The 27,338-nt window shown below is 42.7% G+C and overlaps 1 protein-coding gene across 1 annotated transcript in view; it reads left to right on the forward strand.

The window, feature by feature from the left end:
• DNAH2 (dynein axonemal heavy chain 2) overlaps nt 1–27,338 on the forward strand; it is a 132,965-nt gene that overhangs the window by 56,698 nt on the left and 48,929 nt on the right. Inside the window, exons 15-34 of the mRNA XM_069104179.1 lie at nt 207–395; nt 602–749; nt 7,413–7,605; nt 9,127–9,327; nt 9,443–9,599; nt 12,984–13,158; nt 14,194–14,357; nt 14,601–14,762; nt 14,935–15,038; nt 21,282–21,438; nt 21,630–21,712; nt 21,855–22,035; nt 22,355–22,493; nt 23,465–23,682; nt 23,931–24,032; nt 24,480–24,605; nt 24,950–25,060; nt 25,852–26,040; nt 26,362–26,465; nt 26,541–26,730. Coding sequence (XP_068960280.1) covers nt 207–395; nt 602–749; nt 7,413–7,605; nt 9,127–9,327; nt 9,443–9,599; nt 12,984–13,158; nt 14,194–14,357; nt 14,601–14,762; nt 14,935–15,038; nt 21,282–21,438; nt 21,630–21,712; nt 21,855–22,035; nt 22,355–22,493; nt 23,465–23,682; nt 23,931–24,032; nt 24,480–24,605; nt 24,950–25,060; nt 25,852–26,040; nt 26,362–26,465; nt 26,541–26,730 — 3,093 coding nt within the window. The remainder of the gene's footprint in view (nt 1–206; nt 396–601; nt 750–7,412; nt 7,606–9,126; nt 9,328–9,442; nt 9,600–12,983; nt 13,159–14,193; nt 14,358–14,600; nt 14,763–14,934; nt 15,039–21,281; nt 21,439–21,629; nt 21,713–21,854; nt 22,036–22,354; nt 22,494–23,464; nt 23,683–23,930; nt 24,033–24,479; nt 24,606–24,949; nt 25,061–25,851; nt 26,041–26,361; nt 26,466–26,540; nt 26,731–27,338) is intronic.

Below are 27,338 nucleotides of genomic sequence, written 5' to 3' on the forward strand. Positions count from 1 at the left end.
GGGTTTCAGGGGGGGGGGGGGGACGGTGCATACAGAGGGTACCGTAATGTAGCGTGTAGCACAGGGGATCACCTTCACTACAGTAGCAATCTCAATAGGGCTTATTTTCGGGGTAGGTCTTATCATTGGGGAAACACGGTAGCTCTGTCCTCCTAGGACTCTGGCTACCTCTTCTTGAGGTGTTCCTTTTGCCTAATTTCTACCAGATTCAACAGCAATGGTTGCTGTACATGATTCGGTTGGATCACATGATTGAAGAAGCTCTGCGTCTCAATGTCAAATGGTCATTGCTAGAATTGTCCAAAGCTATCAATGGAGATGGCAAGTCTACCCCCAACCCACTTTTCCGAGTCCTTGTCATATTGAAGAATGATGGGCCTGGAGGTGTGGCTCAGGTAGGGGTTCCATGGAGATGAGAGACTTACCGTCTTCCTCTCTCCTCCTTCCTCCAACACCTTACTCTCAACCCCCACCACCTCAACTAGCCCTACCCTCACTGCAGGGTTTAGGGGCCTTCCCCTCTGTCTCCTTTCCCTCTCTCCCAAATGCTCCTCCTACTACAGCCAGATGCTAAACACCTTCTACCCTCTGCCCAATATAGGTGGAGTTCTCACCCACTTTGCAGACCCTGGCCAATGTGGTCAACAGTATTGCCAGCTACCTCATCAGCACTATTTCTGTCTTCCGCCACCTCCCTGAAATTCTTGTCAATCGAAAGACCAGTCGTGACCCCATCTATGTGATAGTGGGTGAGTCAGGGATACCAGAAATGTGCTGGGGGCAAGAGAGAGCAATGGAGGAGGGAGGGTGACCTATAAAAGAAGAGAGAGGTGTGTAAAGATAGCACTATAGGTGGGAAAGAGGCCAACTCTTGAAACAGTAGGAAATGTACTGCTAGTTAAAAATAAAATGTTTAAGAATGGGATTTGGATTTCTTGACCACTACTTAAAATAGAGGAAGGATAGGCTCCTGGAGGAAAAGAATAGACTTCAAAAGGATTGATAAAAATTCACTTTCTTGGAACCTGAAAGGGAAAGAAGAGAGAAAAAACTGCCACATATATATCCAAGTTACATACCTTGAAGTAGCTATAATCTAGGAATAATAGAAGTAAATCTACCCCAGAATTAATAGAAGACAGAATTCAAGAAAGGAGCCAACAGCAAAATCCTGTTCACAAATGCACAAAGTATGAATAATAAACAAGATAACATAAAGATCTTTTTTTTTTTTTTAAAGCAATCGGGGTTAAGTAACTTGCTCAAGGTTACACGGCCAGTTTCTTTTTCTGGGTGTGGTGCTGAGTATCTGAGCCCAGATTTGATCCACGTCATCCCGACACTGGAGCCGGTGCTCTTACTTGCTGAGCCACCTGGCCACCCCTAAGCAATTGGGGTTAAGTAACTTGCTCAAGGTTACATGGTGAGGTGTTTCTGGGTGGGTGCTAAGTGTCTGAGCCCGGGATTCGATCTCCAGGTCGTCCTGACACTGGAGCCGGTGCTCTTACTCGCTGTGCTACCTGGCCGCCTCGATAACATAAAGATCTTAACAAAAAGTCAAGTCCACAAGCATTTATTAAGTACAGTGCCAGACACTGTATTCTTGGGAGTCCAAAGAAAGGCAAAAATAGTTCCTCCTCTTAAGGAATTCACAATCTAATGGGGAAGACAACATGTAAAAAAAAAGCAGATGTGTATATACCCTGTGTAGGGCACATTGAAGATAAACTCAGAGGGAAGGCACTGAGAAGACTGGGAAAGGCTTTTTGTAGATGGTGGGATTTTAGCTGAGACTTGAAGGAAGCCAAGAAAGCTAGGTGGCAGAGATGAAGAAGGACAGCATTCCAGGCATGGGGGACAGCCAGGGAAAATTCACAGAATGAAGAGATGGAGTGGCTGGATCATACTGGAGGGGAGTAAGATAGAAGAAGCCTGAAAAGGTAGGAAGGGGCCAGCTTATGAAGCGGTTTTAAAATCTATAGAGGGTATTTTATATTTAATCTTGGAAGTAATAGCATGCCACTATAGTTTATTCCTACACGTAAGAAGCTTATGTTGGCAGCTAAATGGAAGATAGACTGGAGTGGGGAGAGATTTTTTTTTGCTTTTTTTTTTTTTGGAGTGGGGAGGGCAATTGGGGTTAAGTGACTTGCCCAAGGTCACATGGCTAGTAAGTGTTAAGTATCTGAGGCTGGATTTGAACTCAGGTTCTCCTGATTCCAGGACTGGTGCTCTATTCATTGCATCACCTAGCCTCCACAAGGGGAGAGAGTTGAGGCAGTGAGACCAACCAGCAGGTTATTGCAGTTGTCCAAGCATGACGAGGTTGGTAGCAGTATCTGAAGAGAGAAGGGAACATAAATGAAAGATGTTTTCAAAGGCAGAATTGCTGAGACTTGGCAAGGGCAGGGGTGGAGCTGAGAGATTGTGAAGAGTAATGGATGATACATAGATTGGATTGTTGGGAGGTGGTTTCCTTGTCATTTTTTTTTTTTTTGCTTTTTGGAGGGCAATTGGGGTTAAGTGACTTGCCCAGGGTCACACAGCTAGTTTTTGTGTTAAGTGTCTGAGCCCGGATCTGAACCCAGGTCCTCCTGACTCCAGGGCCAGTGCTCTATTCACTACACCACCTAGCCGCCCCTGTCCTTGTCATTAATAGGGAAATTAGGAAGAGAGAAGAATTGGAAAGGAAAAATAATGAATTCAGATCTAGACGTGTTGAATTTAATATAGAGGCAAATGTGATCTTATAGGTATTACAAAATAATATGGCTCTTGAAGAGCGGTATACTTTGTTCAAAAAAAGCAAGATTGGCAAAAGGAAGGGGTGAAGGGGCGGGGCATGATATAAAATTGTATCTCATGTGAAATCTACTATAGACCACTTGGACACAAAGAGGAAATAGATGAGGAGTTTAGGAAACAGACCACAAGTGTAGCATGATGGAATAAAAGACTATAAATAGAGGACTGAAAATATCCACCCATCTTCCGGAAGTAGGTGGCTAATAATTTTTTGGCTTGCCTTGATGATATTAAAGGAATTGCTCTTCTGGTCCTGATTCTCACAAACCAGGGAGAACTGGTTATTAGGATGGATGTTATGGGAACCTTGAGGGGAAATAACTGCCCTGATAACTTGTGATAGAGGAGAGAAGCCTTCATGACCTGGCCCCTTCCTATCTTTCTGGGCTTCTTACACCTCCAGTATGGGCAGGTGACAGTATCCTCCTTGCTGTTCCTCAAACAAGTCACAGCATCTCCCCATTCCAGGCATTTTCTTTGACTGTTCCCCATGCCTGAGATTCTCTTCCTCCTTATCTTTCCTCCTGACTACTGGCTTCCTTGACTTTCTTTAAGTCTCATCTAAGATCCCACTTTCTACAAGAAGTCTTTCTCCATCTTCGTTAAATGCTAATACCTTTCCTCTGTTGATTATTTCCATTTTACTCTGTATGTATGTATGTATGTATGTATGTGTGTGTATAAATATACACTTATGTATACATGTAAAGATATAGAGAGATACAGATCTTTATATAGATATAGAATTTTCTCAAGGACATGCCTAAATGGCTGTCTAGTTTTTGCTTAAAGATCTCCAGGGAGGGGGAACTGGTCCCTCATCCTCCTGAAGAAGGCCATTCCACTTTTGTGTAGTGTATATTATATATTATAAATTATATAAATAATTATGTAAACAATATATGATTGTTAGGAAGGTTTCCCATACATACATACATAGATCTATTTTTGTTGTTGCTGCTCAGTCATTTCAGTTATGTCCAACTCTTTATGACCCAATTTGGGGTTTTCTTGGCAAAGATACTGGATTGGTTTGCTATTTTCTTCTCAAAAACTCGAACAGGATGAAGTGACTTATCCAGGGTCACATAGTAGCAAGTGTCTGAGGCTAGATTTGAACTCAGGAAGATGAGTCCTTCTGACTCCAGGTCTGTTACTTTATCTACTTTGCCACCTAGCTGCACTAAATAGATCTATAGATCTATCTATCTATCTATCTATCTATCTATATCTATCTATCTGTCTGTCTATCTGGTTTGTACATAGTTGTTTGTGCCTTTTGTTTTCCCCATTAGATTGTGAGCTCTTTGAGGGCAAGTATTTTTGTTTTTATTTTTTCTGAAAGTGAGGAAGACCAAGGTTATATTTGGGTCACACAGTTGGTAAGTGTTTGAGGCCAAATTTGAACTCAAGACAACTGACACCAGGTCCAGCCACTTTCTATGCTGTATCTCCTTGCTGCCATGGGGCTCAATTTGAATCAATAGTGTGTTGTAACAGTGAAAAGAATTAATGTGATCATAAGCTGAAATTAGAGGAATCTTATCCAAGACTTGGGAGGTAATAGTCCTGTTTATTGTATGCTTGGGTCAGACCACATGTGGAATGATTGTGTTTGGTTTGGGGCATCACATTTGAGGAAGGCCATTGATCAGCTAGAGAAAATCCAGTGGAACAGAACCATAGGTCTAGAGCCGGAAGGGACCTCAGAGGCCATATATCCAACCCCTTGAGGATGAGGAAACCAAGAACCAGAGAGGTGACTTTTCAAGGTTAAAAGGAAATATTTGAACCAAGATCCTCTGACACCAAAGACAATGACATCACCATACCACTTCAAGTCACTAGTCCTCACTACAATCCTTCCTTCACAAAATTTCCAAAGTTATTATCCTAAAGTGCAGATGTGGCCTTGTCACTCTCCTCTAGTGACTTCCTCTAATCTATAGATAACCAAATCAGATTATAGATAATCTCTTCTGCTTGACATAGGAAAGCTCTTCTTTGTCAAGGTCCTGTCCTCCATTTCCAGCCATTCATGTCTTTGTACCCGGTGCCCAGCACAGTACCTAGCACATAGTAAACATTTGATAAATGCTTGTATTGATTGATGTAATAATAATAGTAATACTAGGTAGAAGCTGCAAAGAGGCAGATTTAATTTGGATGTAGAGGAAAACCCTCTCAACTACTAGAACTACAAAAAAGTGGAATGGGCTGCTTCAGGAGGTAGTGAGTTCCTCCTACTCCCTGGAGATCTTCACGCACAAGCTAGATGACCATTTGGAGTATGTTCTTAAGGGAATTCTTGTTTATGTATGGGTTGGACTACATAACTTCTGAGGGGCCTTCCAGCTCTGAGGTTATATGTTTCTGTGATTCACCACATACCCACCCTCACCTTTGTTTTTTCTTTACTCTCTAATGCTGGCCGTAGGCATTGTGGTCCCTCCTGTCATCCTACTGCTGCTACCACCTGGAGACTGCTGGAACCTGTCTGTAGATTTTTCCTAACCTAGATGTGGGGACACTCTTTTCCAATTAGTCAGCTAATAAACATATATTAAGTGCCAGGTATTGTGTTAAGCACTGAGGATACAAAAAGAAGCCAAAGACAGCCTCTCCTCTTAAGGAGCTCACAGTCTAATGAGGAAGACAACAAGCAGATATGTACCAACAAGCTATATACAGAAAAAATAGTAATTACTTAGAATTAAGGGGGGTTGGGAGAGGTTTCCTTTAGAAGGTGGGTTTTTAGTTGGCACTTAAAGGAAGCCCAGGAAGCCAGGAGGTAGAGATGAGGAGGGAGATTACAGGTAGGGGGGACAGCCAGAGAAAATGCTTGGATCTGAGTGATGGAGTGTCTTGTTTGAGGGACAGGCAGGATGCCAGTGTTACTGGACTGAAGAATACATGATACAAAGAGTAAGTTTTAAGAAGACAGGAAAGGAAGGAGGGAGTTAGGTTATAAAGGACTTTGAAGGCCAAACAGTATTTTGTGTTGATTTGGAGGCAATAGGAAGACCCTGGAATTTATTGAATAGGGGATGACATGGTCGGACCTGTGCTTAGGAAATTACTTTGGTGGCTGAATGGAGAATGGATTGGAGTCAAGAGAGACTTAAGGTAGGCAGATTCACCAGCAGGTTATTGCAATAATCAAAACATGAGGTGATGAGGGCCTGCACCAGAGTGGTGACAGTGTCAGAGGAGAGATGGAATGTATTCGAGAAATGTTGGAAAGGTGAAATTGTCAGGCTTGGCAGCTGATTGAATAATATAAGGGGTAAGAGATAGTGGGGAATCCAGGATGACTCTTAGGTTGTGAGCCTCAGAGATTGGGAGGATGGTGTTGCCCTCTGTAGTAATAAGCAAGGTAAGAGGGGGTAAGATTAGTTAAATTTTGGACGTGTTGAGTTTAAGATGTCTACTGGAAATTTAGTTAGAGATATCTGAAAGGCAGTTGAAGACGTGAGAATGGAGGTCAGCAGAGAAACTGGGGCAGGATAGGTAGATTTGAGAATGATCAGCATAGAGATTGTAATTAAATCCATGAGAGAGGATATGATAACCAAGTGAAGTAGTATAGAGGGAGAAGAGAAGGCCCAGAATAGTACACTATGGTATGTTTAGAGGGTCTGATCTGGATATTGTTGTGGTTCAGTCATGTCTGACTCTTTTGAGGTTTTCTTGGCAAAGATACTGGACTGCTTTGCCATTTTCTTCTCAAGCTTATTTAACAGATGAAGAAACTGAGGCAAATAGAGTTAAGTGACTTGCCCAGGGTCACTTAGCTATTAAGTGTCTGAGGCTCGATTTAAACTCAGGTCTTCCTGACTCCAGGCTTGGCACTCCGTCCACCGCACTACTGGCCAATGGGGATCCAGCAAAGGATACTGAAAACAGGCAGGAAGAGAATATCAGGAGAGAGTGGTGTCCTGAAAACCTGAAGAGATTATCAAGGAGAAGAGGATGATTAATAGTGTTAAAGGCTACAAAGAGGTCCCGAAGAATGAGAACTGAGAAAAGAGTATTAGACTTGGCAATTAAGAGATCACCAATAACTTTGGAAAGTGAAATCGTTGAGTTCAGAAACCAGATTGCAAGGGGTTAAGAAGTGAATGAGAGGAGAGAAATTGGAGACATCTGTTATAAATGGCCTTTTCAAGACATTTGACCATAAAGAGCAGAAGACATATGGGATAGAAGGATCACCCCTTAATCCACCAAGGAGACAGAGGTTGATTTTTTTTTTTTTTTGCTTTTTGGAAAGGTAGGGTAATTGGGGCTTAAGTGACTTGCCCAAGGTCACATGGCTAGGAAGTGTTAAGTGCCTGAGGCAGGATTTGAACTCAGGTCCTCCTGACTCCAGGGCCAGTGCTCTATTCACTGTGCCACCTAGCCGCCCCAAGGTTGATTCTTTTTTTAATGTTTTTGCTAGGAACTAAGAGAAAGAAAGTAATATAAGACCAACTTCCTAGGCCAAGATATCCCCAAACTAATTATATGTGTCTAATGGAATTTTCTGGCCTAATTTCCTCAGTTTCAATCTAAGTAACCTCTAGCAGTCCTTGTCAGTCCTCAGTTTTCCTCTTTTTCCTCATTAGAGAGAGATGAGGACATCAAGAAGATCCAAGCACAAATCAGTGGGGGAATGACCACCAACGCGAGCTTGCTCCAGAACTACCTCAAGACCTGGGACACATACAGGGAAATTTGGGAGATCAATAAGGACTCTTTCATCCGACGTTACCAGCGCCTCAATCCACCTGTCTCCTCTTTTGATGCTGACATTGCTCGGTGAGTGTCGTGTATGAAAATACCTGAGTCTTTAGAAGAGTCAGAGCTTGGGAAGAGAGCCCAGGGCCAAGATAGGAGTTCTAAAATAGGGGAGAGCTTTAGAGGAGAATGAGGAACTGGGGGATTGGATCCCTTAATTATCAGAAAGGAATAAGGACTTGGAAAATAGATTTGGGGACGAGGAGATAGTCACATAGGATTCTATAGTGTTCTGTCAGGGAATTGGGAATCAGGACAGAAGAGAATCCATTATGGAGGAGAAGGGTTGGGTCAAAGGCCTGCAAATGTGGGAGCAAAGTGACTGAAAATTAATGGGTGAAAGTCAGAGAGATAGAACAGTACTTCTGGACTGGGTTCAGAGAAGAAAAATTAGAGATAAGAAAACTCTTAATTCTGTTACCAGCTCACTGTATGTCTTTGGGACACATGTGTCTCTCTGCCTGATGTTTCTCTGTTTCTGCCCTTGTTCCCCCTCCCTCCTCTCTGATGCCCATTGTCTCAGAAGAGAAACACCTCATTTGAAATCTGTTACTCTGATTTCCCTGGCAGAGGTCTGTGGTTGCCTGGAGACAGCAACTGTTCTTTAGCCCTCTTTTAAACCCTAGAGGGGGCCATTGTCATTGCAATAGCGATAGTGGCAATGAGGCCTGGGAAATACATTTTGAATTTCATGCAGGAAGGAATCGGATAAGGGAGGCAGTGCCTGATTCAGGATATGGGAAGTAGGTGAGCACATGAAGCTATAGCCTATATAAAATGATAACGGTATCTTCTCAGCCATTTTGCCTTCACCTCCCTCCCATTTCTTCTCACCCTAGGCCTTGAGAGAGAGAGACAGAGAGAGACAGAGAGAGAGAGAGACAGAGAGAGAGAGAGAGAGAGAGAGAGAGAGAGAGAGAGAGAGAGAGAGAGAGAGAGAGAGAGAGAGAGAGAGAGAGAGAGAGGGAGAGAGAGAGAGAGAGAGAGAGAGAGAGAGAGAGAGAGAGAGAGACAGAGACAGAGAGACAGAGAGACAGAGAGAGAGACAGAGAGAGAGACAGAGAGGGAGAGACAGAGAGAGAAAGGGAGAGACAGAGAAGCAGAGAGAGACAGAGAGGAAGAGAGAGAGAACAAGAACAATAGGAAAGGAGATGGAGAGAGGAAAATGAAGGGAATGGGGAGGTGGGAGAAGGTAGCTTGAAAGAGATAAGGAAAAAAGAGAAGATGAAACTCAAAGGGAACAGAAGAATGGAGGTAAGAAAAAAAAAGGGAAAGCAAGAAGAAATGAAAGACAGGAAAAATATATAAATGAGGGTGACTAGAAAGATAACAGGACAGGGGCAGAGAAATATGGAAGGGATAAAAATTAGCAGGAACAAGAAGAGGGTTGGGGTTGGGAAGAAGAATCTGTGGAAGGGTGGTGATGGAGGAGAAACCAATGAAAGAGGGGTGGAGGTGAGAACAGAGAAAGGAAGAGGGAAAAAGGAAATGGAGGGGGGCATTGGGAGGCAGGGCTCTGACAGTGGCTTGGGGCTCCCACAGGTATACAGAGGTTGCCAATAATGTGCAAAAGGAAGATACGGTCCTTAACATCCAGTTTGTGCTTCTGGACTGTTCTCATCTCAAGTTCTCTTTGGTGCAACACTGTAATGAATGGCAGAACAAATTCACTACACTACTTAAAGAGATGGCTGCCGGGCGGCTTATGGACCTGCACAATTATCTGAGTGAAAATGCTGAGAAGTAAGAGAGTCAAGTCTGCTGGGATGGATAGGGAGCCTCGCGGAAGACGACTGGGGGGTTGAATGGGCACCCTCTCCATTCCATTCACCCAACCTCTCCTCTCCACCTCTGTCAGAATCAGCCGCCCACCCCAGACCCTGGACGAACTTGGGACCAGCCTTCAGCTCATGGAGACTCTGCAGCATGATTTGACCAATATGGAAAGCCAGATACCTCCTATTCATGAGCAGTTCACCATCTTGGAAAAGTATGAGGTTCAAGTAGCAGAGAGTGTAAGTTTCCAACAGCAGTGTTCCCTCAAGATTCATGAAGAGTATCTCTCAATATCCCAGGCACAGATCACCTACTTACTCTTTTCTTTTTTTTCCCTTTTTGCCTTAACTTTGGTTTTTAATAATACACTGGTCTTGACTGAACTTGGATCCCTGCTGTGGAATTCAGATATACAATGAGAATTCTAACACATTTTCATATACTCACAGGGCATTCATGGCTTTAATCAAAAAAGGGTGCGTTACTTATATAAGAAATTAGTCTTGGTAACAGAAGCATAAAATGGATCTATTTAATAATTTTCTAATTGCTTTTTTATAGTTTGTTTTTTTAATTTTTCAAGTAACAAGTATTTTTAATTAATCTCTCCCTCTCACTCCTCCTCCATCCACTGAACAAATTTAAAAATTAACCTGAAAAACAAGTTCTTTAATATCATAGCTGCAATGTCCAGCAGAACAAAATCCCACATAATAGTCATAATAGCTAACATTTATATAGCACCAACTGCCAGGCACTGTGCTAAGTGCCTTATAATTATAATCTCATTTGATCCTTACAACAACCCCAGGAGTAATGTGCTGTTATTATCCCCATTTTACAGTTGAAGAAACTGAGAAAAAAAAGAGGTTAATTTATTTGCCTGAGGTCACACAGCTAGTAAGTATCTGAAGTCAGATTGAACTCAGGTCTTCCTGACTCCAGGCCCAATGTTCTACCCATGTTTCCCCGATAATAAGACACTGTCTTATTAATTTTTTTGGACAGAAAAACACCAGAGGGCTTATTTTCGGGGGAGGGCTTATTTTAGAGGAATCTTACACAGTAAGGGGAGGGCTTATTTTTGGGGATAGGTCTTATTATCGGGGAAACACGGTATATCTGTATGCCGCCTAGCTGTCCACATTAGCTATGTCTGAAAATGTATGTCTCAGTATGCATCTAAGTGAGTAGGATGTTTGACCTTCACTCTTTTGGAGCTATGGTTTAATCATTGTTTTGAATAGAGTTCTAAAGCCTTTTAAAGTTGGTTTGTAATGTTGTATTCATTGTATGAATTGTTCTCTGTGGCTCTGCTCACTTTTCTCTTCATCAGTTCTTTTTTTTTTTGAGGGGCAATTGGGGTTAAGTGACTTGCTCAAGGTCACATGGCTAGTAAGTATTAAGTGTCTGAGGTCGAATTTGAACTCAGGTCCTCCTGACTCCCAGTGCTCTATTCACTGTGCCACATAGCTACCGCCTCTTCATCAGTTCTTAAAGATCTTACTAGTTTCCTCTGAAATTATCCACTTAGTCTTTTCTTTATGGCACCATAACGCTCCATTACATTCATATGTCAGTTTTTAAACCATTGCCCATAGGAGGATGCTCACTTAATTTCCAATTTTTGGCTCCACAAAAAGAGCTGGTATAAATATATTTGTATGTATTGATCCTTTTCCTTTTTCTTTAGTTCAATTTGGGGTATAGGCCTAGTAGTATAGCTGGGTCAAAAGGTATGCACAGTTTGGCCACTTTCTGGGCAGAATTTCAAATTGCTTTCCAGCATGGCTGGACCACTTCACAGCTCCACCAACAGTGCTCTAGTATGTCTGTTTTCCCATAAGTGCCTCCAACAATTGTCATTTTACTCTTTTGTCATCTATTCCAACCTGATAGGTATGAAGTAGAACCTCAAAGTTGCTTTAATGAGCATTTCTCTGAGTGTAGGTATTGGTTATTTAGGACATTTTTTCTCCCATATAGTTGTTGTTAGCTTGAATTTCTTCCTTTGAAAGCTTCCTGTTCTTATCCTTTGACCATTTATCCATCCATTTCCCAGTAGTTAAGTGTTCAAGGGATGTGAACAGGCACCTCAGTATTTCTCTGATTTCCAACTTACCACTTTGTACACTTGGAGAAATTTACCTGTTCACTAACCCAGAATGACATTCCACAGGCCGCCAGCAGCACAAAGATGATCTTCCCCCACCCAGCTTGGTTATGAGTCAGGTTACATGTCCTCACTGTGTCTTTGAAGTAAATATTCTTTTAAGAAAGCTAATTGGTGTTAATTGATTAAATAGAACTTGGAGTCACTGGTAGCTAACAGTGGGGTAGAATCACAACAGAATGGGGACTTGAGCCAAAAGCATTAGAGAAGAGATACCTAAGGGTACTCCTAGAACCCTTCAGGGGTGATGTTGTTGGCCTTCCTCTGTAGAGTAAAGCTAGAGTACTATATGTCTGTATGTCATATGTCATATCACTATATGTTGCCCTTAGATGGGGAGGGCCCAACGTTCCTCCCTTTATACAATTGTCTTTCTTCTCTCACTGGAACACAAATAGGTACAAGGTCAACTAGTACCTTTTGAATTTACTCCTTGCATATCTTATCCCTTTCCTTAGCTACAGCCAATCAAAGGGTTTCCTTATTCATGTGGTTTGCAGACTCAGTCCCTCATACATGTTCCAAAGGTCACATAGCAATTGCATCAGCTGAGTTCCATGCATATATTCATAAGCACTGGGCTCATTCATTGTACGCTTCTTCTTCTCTTACCTCCATACATGAAGCTTTCAGCTTCATGCTGGCTCTGGGTGAGAGCCATGTCTTACATAATATCAGTGACAGTCCATGTCATATGAGGCTTGACCTAAGGAACTGGGGATGATTAGCTTTGAGAAGATGTTTTGGAAAGGGGCAAAGGACTCTTTTGAAGTATTTTTGGGGCAGCTACATGGCTCAGTGAATAGAGCACCGGCCCTGGAGTCAGAAGGACCTGAGTTCAAATGTGGCCTCAGATACTTGACACTTACTAGTGTTGTGACCTTGGGCAAGTCACTTAACCCTAATTTCCTTTGTCTTCCCCATCCCCCAAAATTAAGTATTTTGAGATGGTCACATGGAAGGATAATTAGACTGTTCTTGGCCCCAGGACAGAACAATGAGAAGTTACAAAGAGACAAATTTAGGGTTGATATAAGTAAAAACTTCTTAACAATTGGAATGTGCTGCCATGCAGTAGTGAGTTCCCTCTTAGTGGAGTACTTCAAGCAAAATCTGAATGACCATTTGTTGGATATGCTATATAAAGAATATTTTGGGGGCAGCTAGGTGGCGCAGTGAATAGAGCAATGGCTCTGGATTCAGGAGGACCTGAGTTTAAATCTAGCCTCAGACACTTGACACACTTACTAGCTCTGTGACTTTGGGCAAGTCACTTAACCCCAATTGCCTTGCCTTCCCCCTTCCAAAAAAGATTAGGTTGGGACTCTCCCAACTCTCAGATTCTTTGAATCTTTGAAAAGAGAAGAGCATTCAGTCAGTTGGTAAAACAAAGCAAAACAAAACTAAGGCTTAGTGATGATGACTCATCCTGCCTTCCTTTTGTCCGCAGGTGCTGGAAATGCTGGAGAGCTTGAATGGTGAATGGGTTTCCTTCCAACAAGTCCTGTTGGATAGTGAACAGATGTTGAAGCGACATAAAGAGAAGTTCAAGACAGGCCTCATTCACTCAGCTGATGACTTCAAAAAGAAAGCCCGTTCCCTGCTGGAGGATTTTGATAGCAAAGGTGCCTCAGGGTCCTGAGGGTCCACAATTTTAGCCTATTCCCCTTCTTCTAGTGAATCCTGAGATTTTGATTCAGATCCTGGGACAAGCAGAACAAGATCAAAATGAGAAATTAGGACACTTGGGTACTAGAGGTGTTGAGGTCTAGGGGTGTTTGGGAACCTCGAAATTCAAGGGTAAACAACACAGGTCCTGTCTCGAATGAATTCAACCTAAGCCTTCTTTCAGTCAGAGAACAGGTTTATTAAAACACTGGTTGGAGTGGGCAAGATTTTAAGAATCTGAGAATTGGCACTATTGGCCAGACTCTTAAGGAATCTGAACACTTGTGACACTTGTATTGACAAGTGGGCCAGATTGAATCTGAGCACTTTAATGGAGGCAAGATGGACCTTTTATATAGAAGACTATGGGAAGATCTGGATGTGATTTAGGAATGGCCTGGGAACAAAAAGGGGTCTAGATAGAATCAAAGAATGGAGATCTAGGGTGGGGCCAGGTACAGACAAAGAGGGCCACAATGAAAGGGTAGTTGAAAGGATTAACTGGTAAGGGCACCAGGAGAATGCCAAGGGACCTGGGCCTCTTAGGAAAGTTCAAGGAAAGTTGAGGGAGTGGTTTTTCCAAAGCCAGTATTCCATCAGAACCAGCATCAAGAACTAGGGGATTGTGGAGGGAGAGAGAGGTGCTTAAATCTGAGTATCTGTTGGAAATGCAGTATAAAAGTCAAATTCAAAATGAGAAGAAGAAAGCAGAAAAACTTTCAGTCTTTTCTGCATACACTCCCTCATGTCTAAATATTGTATTCTACCTGTTCCTGTCTTATGTAATTTCCTCTGATGATTCTTCCTGTTATCTAACCATCATCTTTATTGCTGTAGGTATCAACACATTCCTTCATCACTTCTCCATTTGGTGACAGTTGTATGAGGTTTCTCCTCTCAGGAACAGCCACTCTGCTCTCAAGGAGAGTCTGTCATTTGGATGAGGAAGGTTGCAGATCCTTGAACCTAATACCTCTCTCCCTTCTTCACAGGTCCCTTTACTAGCAGTGTGGGTTTTTCGGCAGCCCTCGACCAAATTGCAGCTGTGCGGGCAATGTTGGCTTCCATGAGGGAGGAAGAAAATATCCTCCATTCCAACCTGGGCATCTTCAAGATTGAGCAACCTTCTTCCAAGGACCTACAGAACCTGGAAAAGGTAGGGTGCTAACTTAGACCACTGTGGAAACAAGGTAGAAGAAATATGGAAATAAGGACAGAATTATTTTGAGAGGCTGAGTACAAAAAGGTTGGGTTAAAGAAGAATTTCAGGGAGCTTTTAAGAGAACAGAGGAAGAGAAAATGGGAAATAGAGAGGGGCAAAGGAAGCAACTTGAAGAGCAAAAAGGGACCAGGGAGAAAGCTACATTTCTGAAGTCTCTCTTTCTCCTTGGCCAAATAGGAGCTTGATGCCCTGCAGCAGGTCTGGGAGATTACACGGGATTGGGAAGAGAACTGGAACCAGTGGAAGACAGGCCGGTTCCTGACATTGCAGACAGAAGCCATGGAAAGCATGGCCCATGGTCTGTACCGCCGCCTCACCAGACTGGGCAAGGAGTATAAGGTTTGTGGAAGGCGGGGGAGGGGGTGGGGGGGGGGGGGGGGGGGGTGGAGAGAAGGTAGGGAGGTAGCCTTTGTAAGGGATGCAAGGGAAAATATGAGATCAAAGGGAGGATTTGGGTCCCCTGTCTCAAGAGGACAGTCTTACGTGCTTGATTATCTTTGTTTCTGCTCAGGACCGAAACTGGGAAATCATTGAGACAACTCGGTCAAAAATTGAGCAGTTCAAACGTACAATGCCCCTCATTTCAGACCTGCGCAACCCAGCTCTCAGAGAAAGGTAAGGTTGTGGGGTGGGTAGGGAGCTGTGGAAGTTAATTCTTCCACCTGTGCCCTTCATCCTAGCCCTTGCCAGCTCTTCTGGGACCTCTTTTAATAGTTCTTCCTCTCTATTGTCTCCTAAAAATATGCTTGTCTCCCTGTGTTGAATAAAAACCTTCACTTAACCATGTTATTCCACTTGGTTACTATCCATTTTTTTCTCTCACTTTTCCCCAACATGTGACGTCAATCAGTCAATATTTATTAAGTACTTACTGTGTGCCAGGCTCTGTGCTAGGCTCTGGGGACACAAAAAGAGGCAAAAGACAGTCCCGGGCCTCAAGGAGCTTTCAATTGACTGGGAGGGATAATTTTCAAACAGATATACTCAAAGCAAGCTATATTACAGGATAAATAGGAAATAATTAACAGAGAAGGCGTTGGAATTAAAAGGGATTAGGGAAGGCTTCCTGTAGAAGGTGGGATTTATGAACTGAGACTTATAAGAAGCCAAGGAGATCAGTAGTTACAGCAAAGGAGGGAGAGTATTCAGGCGTGACAAACAACCAGAGATAATGCCCAGAGCGGAGACATTGGAGTGTCTTGTTTGTGGAATATCAAGGAGGCTAGTGGTAAATTAAATGCAATGTAGTAAATACTATAGTATTCACTTGGACTATTGTTTCATATCTGTGTTAAGAATCTAGTCAAGGGATTTGAATTAGTTCTGAGTGCAATGAATTTCCTGCTAGGGACCACTCAAGCATATTATTTCTCTATGTCCGCCATGCCTGTGCACTAGCTAGATGTCTTCTGACAGGCACTGACAGACAGAATGAGTTCAGGTGGCTTTCTGTGTGCTGCATGCAGCATTTTTTCTTGGATCCCATGTTACAATTTAGCTGAATATGAAAATGTGACATTAGCTATTATAATTATAGCTTATTTCTGTGCCTCTCTCACCCCCTTAGAGGTATTTCTTTTAGCACCCATAGGTTTGGATACTTGGTAGTCTGTGACCATAGACGTTTAATAACTTGCCATTAAAATGCAGGAGACAATATAAACTGTCTCTGTCATGCCAGCTTTCTAGTAGGTCTCTGGTGCAATGGGAACATTTATGGAGTATGTACAACTGTAGCTAGGAACTGGGGAGGGGCCTTCATTCCCTATTCCAGGTTCATATTTTTTTTCCGAGGGGAGAAGGCAGGGCAGTTGGGGTTAAGTGACTTACCCAAGGTCACACAGCTAGTAAGTGTTACGTATCTAAGGTCAAATTTGAACTCAGGTCCTCCTGACTCCAAGGCCAGTGCTCTAGTTACTGCACAACCTAGCTGCTCCTTCAGGTTCATATATTAAAAAGAAATTTTCTACAATTCACCAGCCACAGGATTCACAGTAGTTTCCCAGGCACCACAACTGATTCTGACTGATGTTGCTAATGCCAAAGCATTTTTTCTTCACTTCCCATTTGGGTCCCAAAGCTCCAGTTTTGTCTCTGCCCATTGTAATGCTAGCAGTCTTGCTTCTAGAGATCTGAATTAGAAAGATGAAAGAGGAAGAGGAGAAAGAAAGTACAAAAAATAGATATCCTTTTATTCCTCTTGTGCAGATCTTGTACCTCTCCCAAAACAGATTGCTGTTCCAGTATCTCAGGATTTGCCCTGCCATCCTCCCCTTGTGAATCATTTCCTGAGGCCTGTGGCATCACCACAGGGATCAGAAGATGGGACGGTTTCTTCCAGGCTTCCTTTTACAGTTCATACTTTTGAAAGAGTGGTCCACAGATGTTGTCTTTACTTCCTTACCATTCTTTTTCTTTTTTCCCCTTTTCAGCCTGGGTTTTGCCCTACCACATCATAAAAGAGCTTTCTCAAACTTATGACCTCCTAATCACCACCTCCAGTGTCTATTTCTCAGTCTTCATTCTTTTGACTTCTGAAACATTTGATACTCTTGAGTCCCCTAGCCTTTTCTTTTCCCATTTTCTTCTGTTCTTTCATACTTTCTTTTCCTTTCTTATTGAAATAATTTTATTTGGAAAAATATCAAGGGAAATGTTAATACATGGCACAACCTTTCTGATCCATCTTTATTAGATTCTGCCCCTGCCATTTAATGTGGGTATTTCCTGGTGTGTTGTCTTTGGCCCTCTTTCTCTTCTCTCTCTCTGTAGGCGTTTTCTCTCCTCCACTCCCTTAACTTCAAATGTCACCTCATGCAGTTTACTACCAATCTGTTTCGCTAGCCCAGACCTCTCTATTGAGATCTCATCCCTTATTTCCAACAATATATTGGATATTGCCACCCACTGGCACAACAAATTCATGCACAAAGCATCATACCAACATATACCCATCTCCTATGACCACTTCTTAGTGATTTGTATGAGATAAAATTTCTCTCTTTGTGTTGGGATTTCTAGTTCCTTTTGCTTATTTCCTAAATTTTGGGCATTTGTGTATAGACATTTGAAGTCATGGGTTTTATTATTGTACTGACTCCTGGATCAAGAAGTTGATGAAGTTCATATATTTTGGCATTTAAAAAGAGACAGAGAGAACTCATCAAGAAATAGAAAAACTTTCCTACCCCTTCTCACTTTCTATAGATATAGAAGACTTATGGAGGGAGACACAGACCTTCCTACCACACAGAGACATTTTTCTTGACTGTTTATGGGTTCAGGTATGAGTCTTTTGTGCTGTTAGGCTCTGTGCTAGACTCTGGGGATACAAAAAGAGACAAAACATAGTCCGTGACCTCAAGGAGCTTTCAGTTAATTGAGTAATATGCAAACAGATATATACAAAGCAAGCTATATAAAAAGTGGTACTGGGTGGATAGAACACTGGGCTTTGAGTCAGGAAGACTTCATCTTCCTGAATTCAAATCTGACCTCAGACACTTACTGGCTGAATGACCCTGGGCAAGTCACTTAACCCTGTTAGCCTCAGTTTCCTCATCTGTAAAATAAACTCCAGTAGCTTTGTCAAGAAAACCCCAAGTGGAGTCATGAAGAGTCAGACATGACTGAAATGACTGAACAACAACAAAATGAATCTTTTGCATTTGCTGTTGGGTTAAGTAAAACCTGTCTTATATTTGATATCATGTTACCTTGAGTGCTTATATAGGTGACTGAGGGCCCTTTTTTTCTTTCTTTCCTTTCTTCCCTTCTTTCTTTTCCTACCTTCCTTCCTGTCTTTATTTCTTTTCTTCCTTCTTTCTTTTCCTTCCTCCCTTCTTTCTTGACCTAAATACACAAGACAAATTCTGGCGTTACCAGAGAAAACCCTATTTGGGTTGGAAGCATGAATTGGGAGCATTAGAGTATAGTTACTTAGATAGTTGAGGATACTTCAATATTGAACTGCCAAACAAACTGAGGTCTGAAGGGAAAGGTTTTTTTCCTTGGACCAGGGAAGGTTTCATAGAGAAAGTAATCTGCTTCAGGTCCACTTAGGAGTATTGTTGAGGTTGGCATGTTTGATACCTCTGATATGGAGGATGATATTATTATTCTATTATAAATTTTTTTTAAAGTAATTGGGGTTAAGTAACTTGCTCAAGGTTACACGGCCAGTTATTTCTGGGTGTGGTGCTAAGTATCAGAGCCCGGATTCGATCCCAGGTCATCCCAACTTTGGGGCTGGTGCTCTTACTCACTGAGCCACCTGGCCACCCCTAAGCAATTAGGGTTAAGTAATTTGCTCAAGATTACATGGCCAGGTGTTTCTGGGTGGGTGCTAAGTGTCTGAGCCTGGATTCGATCCCAGGTTATCCTGACTCTGGGGCCGGTGCTCTTACTCACTATGCTACCTGGCTGCCCCTATAGTATAATTTTAAATTAAATAATAGCCTCCTAATCGATCTCTCTGCTTCTACTTTCTTCCCCTATCCAGTCTATTCTGTCTGCTATCACCAAATTAATCTTCTTCATGGGCCCAATTATCAACTTCAGGTAAATGACTCCCAAATCTCCCTCTTAAATCGTAATCTTCCCCCTGTATTCTAGTTATGCCTTACCAACTGCCTGCTAGACATTTTTACCTGGATGTCTTACTGGCATCTCAGATTAAACATATACAGAATGATATTCATCACCTTCCCCACTAAATCCACTTTTCCTCCAAACTTCTCAATTTCTTTTGAGGAGACCATCACCTTCCCAGGTTTCCACCTTTGATTCTTCTTCACCTTCATCCAGTCAGTTGCCAAGTCTTGTTGACAGAATGTTCATAGCATCTCTCACATCAGTTCCCTTCTCTTGATTCTCATGGCTGCTGTCCTTATTTAAGCCTGATTTAAGATTTATCTGATTTAAGAATGATCTTCCTAACGTGCAAGGGACCATGCCCCTTCTCTGCTCAGAAACTTTGAGGGACTCCTCGTCCTCTCTAGAATGAGATACAGTATCCTCATTATGGTACTTAAACCCTCCATGAGCAGACTCCAATCTACCTTCCCAAGGTTATTTCACATTCCTCTTCTTCATTAATTCTGGGTTCTAGCCACTTTGGTCTACTCACTGTTTCCAGAATTTGGCATTTTCTGTCTCCCAGCTCCCTGCCTTTGGACAAGCTGTCATCCCCTACACTTGGAACATGCTCACTTCTCACCTTGGCCTTGAGTTAGGGACTTGAGTCTTTTTTTTTTTTTGCCTTTTATTTTTTTGGAGGGCTGTTGGGGTTAAGTAACTTGCCCAAGGTTACACGGCTAGTTTTGTGTGAGTGTGTATGTGTGTTAAGTGTCTGAGGCCGGAACCGAACTCAGGTCCTCCTGACTCTGGGGCCGGCACTTTACTCACTGCGTCACCTAGCCACCCCGAGACTTGAGTCTTAAAGGAAGATGAAGCCTCTTCCTCGTCCAGTAAGCCTTCCCTGATCTTCCTAGTTAGTGAATCTTTCTCCCTCCTCCAATTGCCTTTTGTTTATCTATATTCATATTGGTAGGGACTGTCTTTGTCTCTCTGGCATTTAGTACACAGTGCCTTGAATCTAATGCCTTCCCTCTGTTGATTATTTCCCTTTTAAGCTTTTTTGTACTTGGTTGTTTTGCATGTTGTCTGCTCTATTAGATTTTGAGCTTCTCAAGGGCAGATAATGTATATTGCCTCTTTGTATCCCTAGTGCTTAACACTGGTACATGGTAGATGCTTAATAAATGATTATTGACTGACTAGTGGGCAGTCACTAAATGTTTAAATTTTTGAATGAATAAGAATAATACCACATTGTATTTGTATGGCACTTTTATAGTTTTTAAAGCACTTTCCCAAGCATCTCATTTTATCTTCAAAAAACCTACTTTGAGATAAATAGGATATGTTGGCATTCCCATTTTACAGATGAGAACCCTGAGGCTTAGGGCAGTTAGATGACTCATCTAAGATCACTCAACCACTAAGGAGAATTGGGCCTAGAACTAAATCTACTGAAACTAATTTTGAGGTTCTTTCTACTATACCATGAATATGTAAGTCATGTCACTCCCTTGCTCAACAACGTTCAGTAGTTCCCTGTCACCTGCTGAATGAAACCCAGGCTCCTTGACATGGCATCCAAAGTCTTCTGTTGTCTGTCCCCAACCTGCTTCTCCTGCTATATTTCTTACCACTTTCCTACATGACTCCTTTGGTTCAGCCATATGATGATCTACTCATCACTTTTCAAATGTGCTTTGCTACTCTCTTGATTCCATACATTTTTATTCCCTCTATTTGGAATGCCCTCCATCCTTACCTTTGGCCCATGGAATCCTCTTCAGCCTTCAAGGTACACATTTAATTCTGCCTCTTCTGTGACACCTGCCTAAAATCATTCCAGCCAGAAGTAATCTCTCTCTCTCTCTCTCTCTCTCTCTCTCTCTCTCTCTCTCTCTCTCTCTCTCTCTCTCTCTCTCTCCCCATTTCCCATACTTTTTTGTTTATATCACACAAAATGCACCTTCTTCTGCCTTGTATTGTAGTTATGTGTTTTTTTCCTCTCTCTCTCTCTTAACTCCTCTCCTAGATTATAAGTTCCTTGAGGGCAGAAACTATGTCTTCCCCAGCTTTGTATCTTTCACAGAATCTAACACAGTTCTGTATATAGAGTCACCATTGAATCAATGTTTGTTGAGTGAATATGTTAATTAATAAAAAGTCGTTTATCCCTTGGGAAGGTGGGAATGTGAGCAATCCTAAAATCTTCCCAGGAGAATGCTTTGTTGTCTGTGGCTCTGAGCCCTTTGCTCAGAACTCCCTACCTGTTGTCTGTAGGCATTGGGACCAGGTGAAGGATGAGATACAGAGGGTGTTTGATCAAGAATCAGACAGCTTCACCCTGGAACAGATTGTAGAGCTTGGCATGGATCAACATGTGGAAAAGATTGGTGAAATCTCTGCTTCAGCTACCAAAGAGCTGGCTATAGAAGTGGTACAGAACCTGAATATGTGACAACCCTCTACCTCCCCTCAATTTTCCCCTACTATTCCCCAGCTATTCTGTCTCTTTCCCCTTCTAGAAACCCAGGCATCCGGTTTCTTATTCTTTGGTTTGTCTTCTTAGTCATTGTTCTTCTTAAACTTGGGAACTAAGTTTTTAAGTCTTCCATTTTCTCCATGTAGGCATTACAAAATATTGGCAAGACCTGGGATGTGACTCAACTGGACATAGTTCCCTACAAAGACAAGGGCCACCACAGGCTCAGGTAGGATGCTGCCAGAAACCAGAGACTAAAGTAGGTCCGTAGAAAAAGGGATTGAAAGCCAGCAACCAGGGACCAGGGTTGGTGTGTTGGGACCAAGGTATAACAAATAGAAATGGGGCATATATGTCTCTTTCCATCCCAGAGGCACAGAAGATGTATTCCAGGCATTGGAGGATAACCAGGTGGCTCTGTCCACCATGAAAGCATCACGTTTTGTCAAAGCATTTGAAAAAGAAGTAGATCTCTGGGAACGTTGCCTTTCCCTCATCCTGGAAGTCATTGAGATATTGCTCACTGTCCAGCGCCAGTGGCTGTACCTAGAGGTCAGAACCCATTTCTCTTCCTCTCTCAGAACTTAGATATCAGCTCTCACTCCCATCCCCAAACCATTCTTAAGCATTGGCATTTCCCCCATGTCCCCTCCTGGATTCTTCTCATCATCCTCATTCCCATTCTCCTCCCTACTGTCATTCCCCTCCCTGAACCAAACCTAAGCTCAGATACATGATTTTCCACCCCTTATAGAAATGGACTTTAGCCATCCCAACTTTCTTCTGTTCTTCCCTCCCTCTCAAACCTGAACAGAGATTTAAGAAGCAATGGGGATGGGAATATGATTCATTCTATTCCTGGTTCCCCTAGAACATTTTTCTAGGAGAAGACATCCGTAAGCAGCTGCCCCAGGAATCAGCCTCTTTTGACCAAATCAACCAAAGTTGGAAAACAATCATGGACCGGATGACCAAAGACAACAACGCCCTCCGTAGCACCCACTATCCAGGTATGTACCCTATATATCCCTCCATGGGACTAGTATTTTACAGTCCCCAAATTGGATATGCTGTGTGTAAAAGTGGAGTAGTTGTCATCTATAATGTGCCATTTCTCAGGTACCAACTCTGGATAAGTCACTTAACTCTGTTTACCTCAGTTTTCTCATCTGTAAAATGGAGAAGGAAATAACTATCCACTCTAGTACCTTTGCCAGGAAAACCCCCAATAGGATCACAAAGACTTAAACACAACTAAAATGTCTGAATAACAACATGTGCTTTAGAATTTTTAAGTACATGGCCTATAAATAACTTCTTTTGTTGAATGTATAAAGTTCTTCAGTCATCTCTCTATAACCTTTCAGTAATTCAGATAACTGAATTGACTGTAGCTGATTGAACATTCTGTCTCTCAACACATCTCAGAATTTAATCCCAGGGTTAGTTTATTTCAGCTCACACCTACCCACACGTTTTTCAGAGAATGAAGGAAGATAAAGGAGATGAAACAACCAATTTGAGGGGGACGTTTTTACAATAGCTCTGCTATCTCAGCAGCTTATTTGTTATAGTTTTGAGGACCTTGAAGGGACAATGGAATTGTAGTCCTATTTCATCATTGGTATGTGGGAATGAGGATGGAGAAGAAAGTTGCAGGGTACAGACTCCTCCCTGCAGGCCTAGAGAAGGACAGAATCTCTTGATTCTCACCAGGCCTTGGGATGACCTAAGATATTTTGGTTGAATGAGAGTTATTCCAAGGACTAATGTAGTCCTGAAGAAATTGGGTCAGGCTGGGGAGGGTGAGGGGTGAGAAGTGGTATCCTAGAGAGTGGATATTATAGATCCCAATTACTGTGGCTTCAATGAAGTGAAGAACTGAACTCTCAGCAGTGAAGGCCTTTGTCAGAGTGGGAAGAGTTGGGGTTCTCTACATCCATAATGTAAAGCAGAGACTACCCATTGATCCTCTCCCCAGGCCTCCTAGACAAACTGGTGGAGATGAACTCGGGCTTAGAAAATATCCAGAAGTCTTTGGACATGTACTTAGAGACTAAGCGCCATGTCTTCCCACGCTTCTACTTTTTGTCCAATGATGACCTGCTGGAGATATTGGGCCAGTCCCGAAACCCTGAAGCTGTGCAACCCCACCTCAAAAAATGCTTTGACAACATTAAGTCACTACGAATGCAGAAGGTCAGCACTGGTAGCCAAATGATGATGGGAGTAGGGAGGCACCAAGACAGAAAAGTCAACTCCTGTGGAAGAATAGGAAATATTCATGATGCTGTTAACACTGAGGGGTGGGACTTTCCAGGATGGATGAGGACCCTGCAGGGCTTAGGGATGAGGCATCAGTGAATTTGCAAATGCCCAGATGCCCTCTAAGGTAGTCTGGCTTTAGGAGTAAGAGGGAGATAGATGTTGGCATCTCTTTTTTACAGATGGGTCCAGTCAGCAGCAAGTGGGAAGCCATAGGAATGTTCTCAGGTGATGGAGAATATATTGATTTTCTCCACACTCTGCTTTTGGAAGGACCTGTTGAGGTAAGTGAGGAAAGGCCTTGAGACCAAGCTGATTCCTCTTCCTGCTCAATCCTTTACTTGACTTTTTAGAGGTGAAGCAACTCTGGAAAAGGAAGTAGCATTATTCTCTCTTAACAACTGGGACAAGACATGGATGGCTTCTCTTCACGGGTCCCCCAACATTTAGGCTCTTCTTCAGTCAGGGTTTTGGATTTTTTTTTTGAGACATAAGCACCTTTTCTCCCAGCCTCTATTTCCCTCACAAATGCAGGCATACTGTTTTTCTGTTTCTGTTCAGGTTCCTCTTGCCATGGGGACTTGTCTTCACACTCTGGCTCTGTCTCCCCTCTCCTTATCCCCAACTTCTGTTCCCTTCCTAAGACCTAGGTATACTGTCCCATAGATCTCCTTATCCCCTGCTGAGCCTTATGCACCTGAACCTCATCTTCTGTTCACTTCCTTGCCTAGGCTTGGCTCTGTGATGTCGAACGTATCATGAGAAACACCCTGAGGGAACTGCTCCGGAACAGCCGAGTTGCCCTCAAAAAGTTCCTTAACAAGCGAGATAAGTGGGTGAAGGAATGGCCTGGCCAGGTGAATCTGGTTTAACATCCAGGCCTCCTGGGAATAGAGGGGTGAAGGGGGTGAGAGTTAAAATGGGGAAGTAGGCCTCTGATGTCATCCCAGAAAGCAGAAAACTCAGGCCCAGGAAGGAGAAATAACTTGCCTAAGGTTATGACAATGATAGAGCCAGGATTAGAATTTAGACTGAATTTCAGTCCACTCAATCAGTTAGCATTTATTAGTGGGAATTCAGTGACCTGAGTACAATCCTGCTATGCCATAAGAGAGGCAGGTTTAGAGCTAGCTTGGGTGAGTTGTCTAGAAACAGGAGTTAGGGGCTTCTGACCCTTCTCTCCTGTCCCAATGTTTTCCAGATGGGCATTACTTCCAGTCAGATCCAGTGGACGACTGATGTTACCAAGTCCCTGCAGATAGCTAAAGAGCGCTCAGACAAGAAAGTCCTCAAGGTCATGAGAAAGAAGCAGGTAGGGAACTCTCCAAGCACAGAGTGGACTTGGAGTTAAAATTGGGGAATTGACGAATTGGGACTGGCATTAGAGAAGAGTTTGGCTGGGGGTGGTGGTGGTTAGAATTTGGCAATTTGATTAGTGGATAGAATGCTGATAAAAATTCATGATGGGCTGGAATTGTGTTTGATAGTGAAATTGAAAGTCAGATGTTAAAAATTAGGGTTGAGACTGAGGTTGGGTTCATAATCAGTTAGAAATAAAGGTAGGCAAAATAACTGTTTAGGGGACGAGATGCAGTAGGGAAGCAAATAGTGGTACATTTTTTTTTTTGGAGGGGGAAGGCAGGGCAATTGGGGTTAAGTGATTTGCCCAAGGTCACACGGCTAGTTTTTTTGTGTTAAGTGTCTGAGATCACATTTGAACTCAGGTCTTCCTGATTCCAGTGCTGGTGATCTATTCATTGCACCACCTAGTTGTCCCATAGTGCACAGTTATTTATTTTGTGATGTCAGGTTGCATGTGTCTTGTATTGTAAGGGCTTAAAGACTACCCTGTCAGACAGTAACACATAAAGGGGTGTCATTTTCTTTTTAAAAATATGTATGCATATAGGTATATCTATATATAGATACCTTTTGTTTTTACATTAGATTTCTGAGGGGTGTATTTTCAAACTTTGCCTGGGATGCACAGATTCTTTGTCTTGGGGTCTTGGGGTTTACATGGAAGAGCATTTCAGCTTAGATTCAGTTGCCCCATCCTTCATGTCTTTCCCTTCCTCCCAATACATTGCCTGACATATGCAGGTATCAATACTGAACAAGTACTCAGAGGCTATCCGGGGAAACTTGACCAAGATCCTTCGACTTAAGATTGTGGCATTGGTGACCATAGAGATCCATGCCCGTGATGTGATAGAGAAGCTCTATAAGAGTGGTCTTATGGATGTCAATGCCTTTGAGTGGCTCAGCCAACTCCGTTTCTACTGGGAAAAGGTGCTGTGGTTCTAACTTGCTTACCCCCCAAATTTGTTACTGACCTTTTATATTATAATCATATTCTAGTTCTCTAATCCAATCCTTAACTTAAATTCCCCTCTTAACTTTTATCATCAATCCCCTAAATTAGCTCCAGTCTTTAGAAGCAATTTGTAATCTCTAATCTTTTTGTTCTAACCTCTTCCTCCTCTCCTCTATGTCTGCCTTTAGCCCTTCCTCCAGGTCTAACCCTGCTCCTGATCCCCTCTAGGCCCACTTTTGAACCTCTTCCTCCCCTTCATTTTATAACTGTCTCTAAACCAATCTTTATTCCCCCAGGACCTTGATGACTGTATAATACGACAGACCAACACACAGTTCCAGTATGGCTATGAGTACCTAGGGAACTCTGGTCGGCTTGTCATCACTCCTCTGACAGACAGGTGTGCCATCAGGGGTGGGGCAGGGCACTAGGGGGTGAGGGAGGGCTTGATCTCATTCCCAAACTTTCCCCACAGGTGCTACATGACTCTGACAACAGCCTTGCATCTTCACCGAGGTGGCTCACCCAAAGGCCCAGCGGGCACTGGTAAGACAGAGACAACCAAAGACCTAGGCAAAGCTCTGGGCATGTATGTCATCGTGGTCAACTGTTCAGAAGGTCTTGACTACAAATCTATGGGTCGGATGTACTCAGGGCTGGCCCAGGTTAGAATTAATTACCTGCTATGGGAACCTTCTGGGCTGGGAAATCTACCCACACTTTTTGTTCAGCTTTAATTCTCTTTAACTCTATCCCTAGACATCTCCTGTCCAGGGCCATCCCTAAGCAAAGACTGTGACGTAGACAAAACTGGTTTTAAATATTCCACTTGCTAATTTTGCCCATTTTCTTCTTGGCTAAAAATAAATAACCATTTTGCTTAGTCTGGTTCTGAACATCAGCCCATACCTATATTCTATGTTCTGTCCTAGTCCTTACTCAGAAGGCTTCTAATCCCTTTTTCTCATACAGAATTCCCTTCACCCTCAAATGTTTCTTGGTTATGTCATCTGCCCCAGAATGTGTCTCTAGGGTTATTTCTAGCATTAGAGTTGTTCAGTATTGGATTCTCAGTCAGAGGTTTTGTCCTCAAAGACCTGGTCCCCAGGTATCCCTATTAGCTGAGGTGTTACCATGGAAATATTTTAAACCAGTGGAGAATTTGTCCCACCCTGGTTACTTCCTTTTTGTTATGTCCTTTTTCTGTTTTTCTCTCCTGATGATTTTTAGGCTCTTTTCACCAGTGTAGGACTTCTGTTCTCTTGGACTCTTT

The sequence above is a fragment of the Petaurus breviceps genome, unplaced genomic scaffold, assembly GCF_028583685.1.
Source record: "Petaurus breviceps papuanus isolate PSGF00001 unplaced genomic scaffold, PetGlider_PUasm1.0 673, whole genome shotgun sequence".
NCBI classification, from domain to species: domain Eukaryota; kingdom Metazoa; phylum Chordata; class Mammalia; order Diprotodontia; family Petauridae; genus Petaurus; species Petaurus breviceps.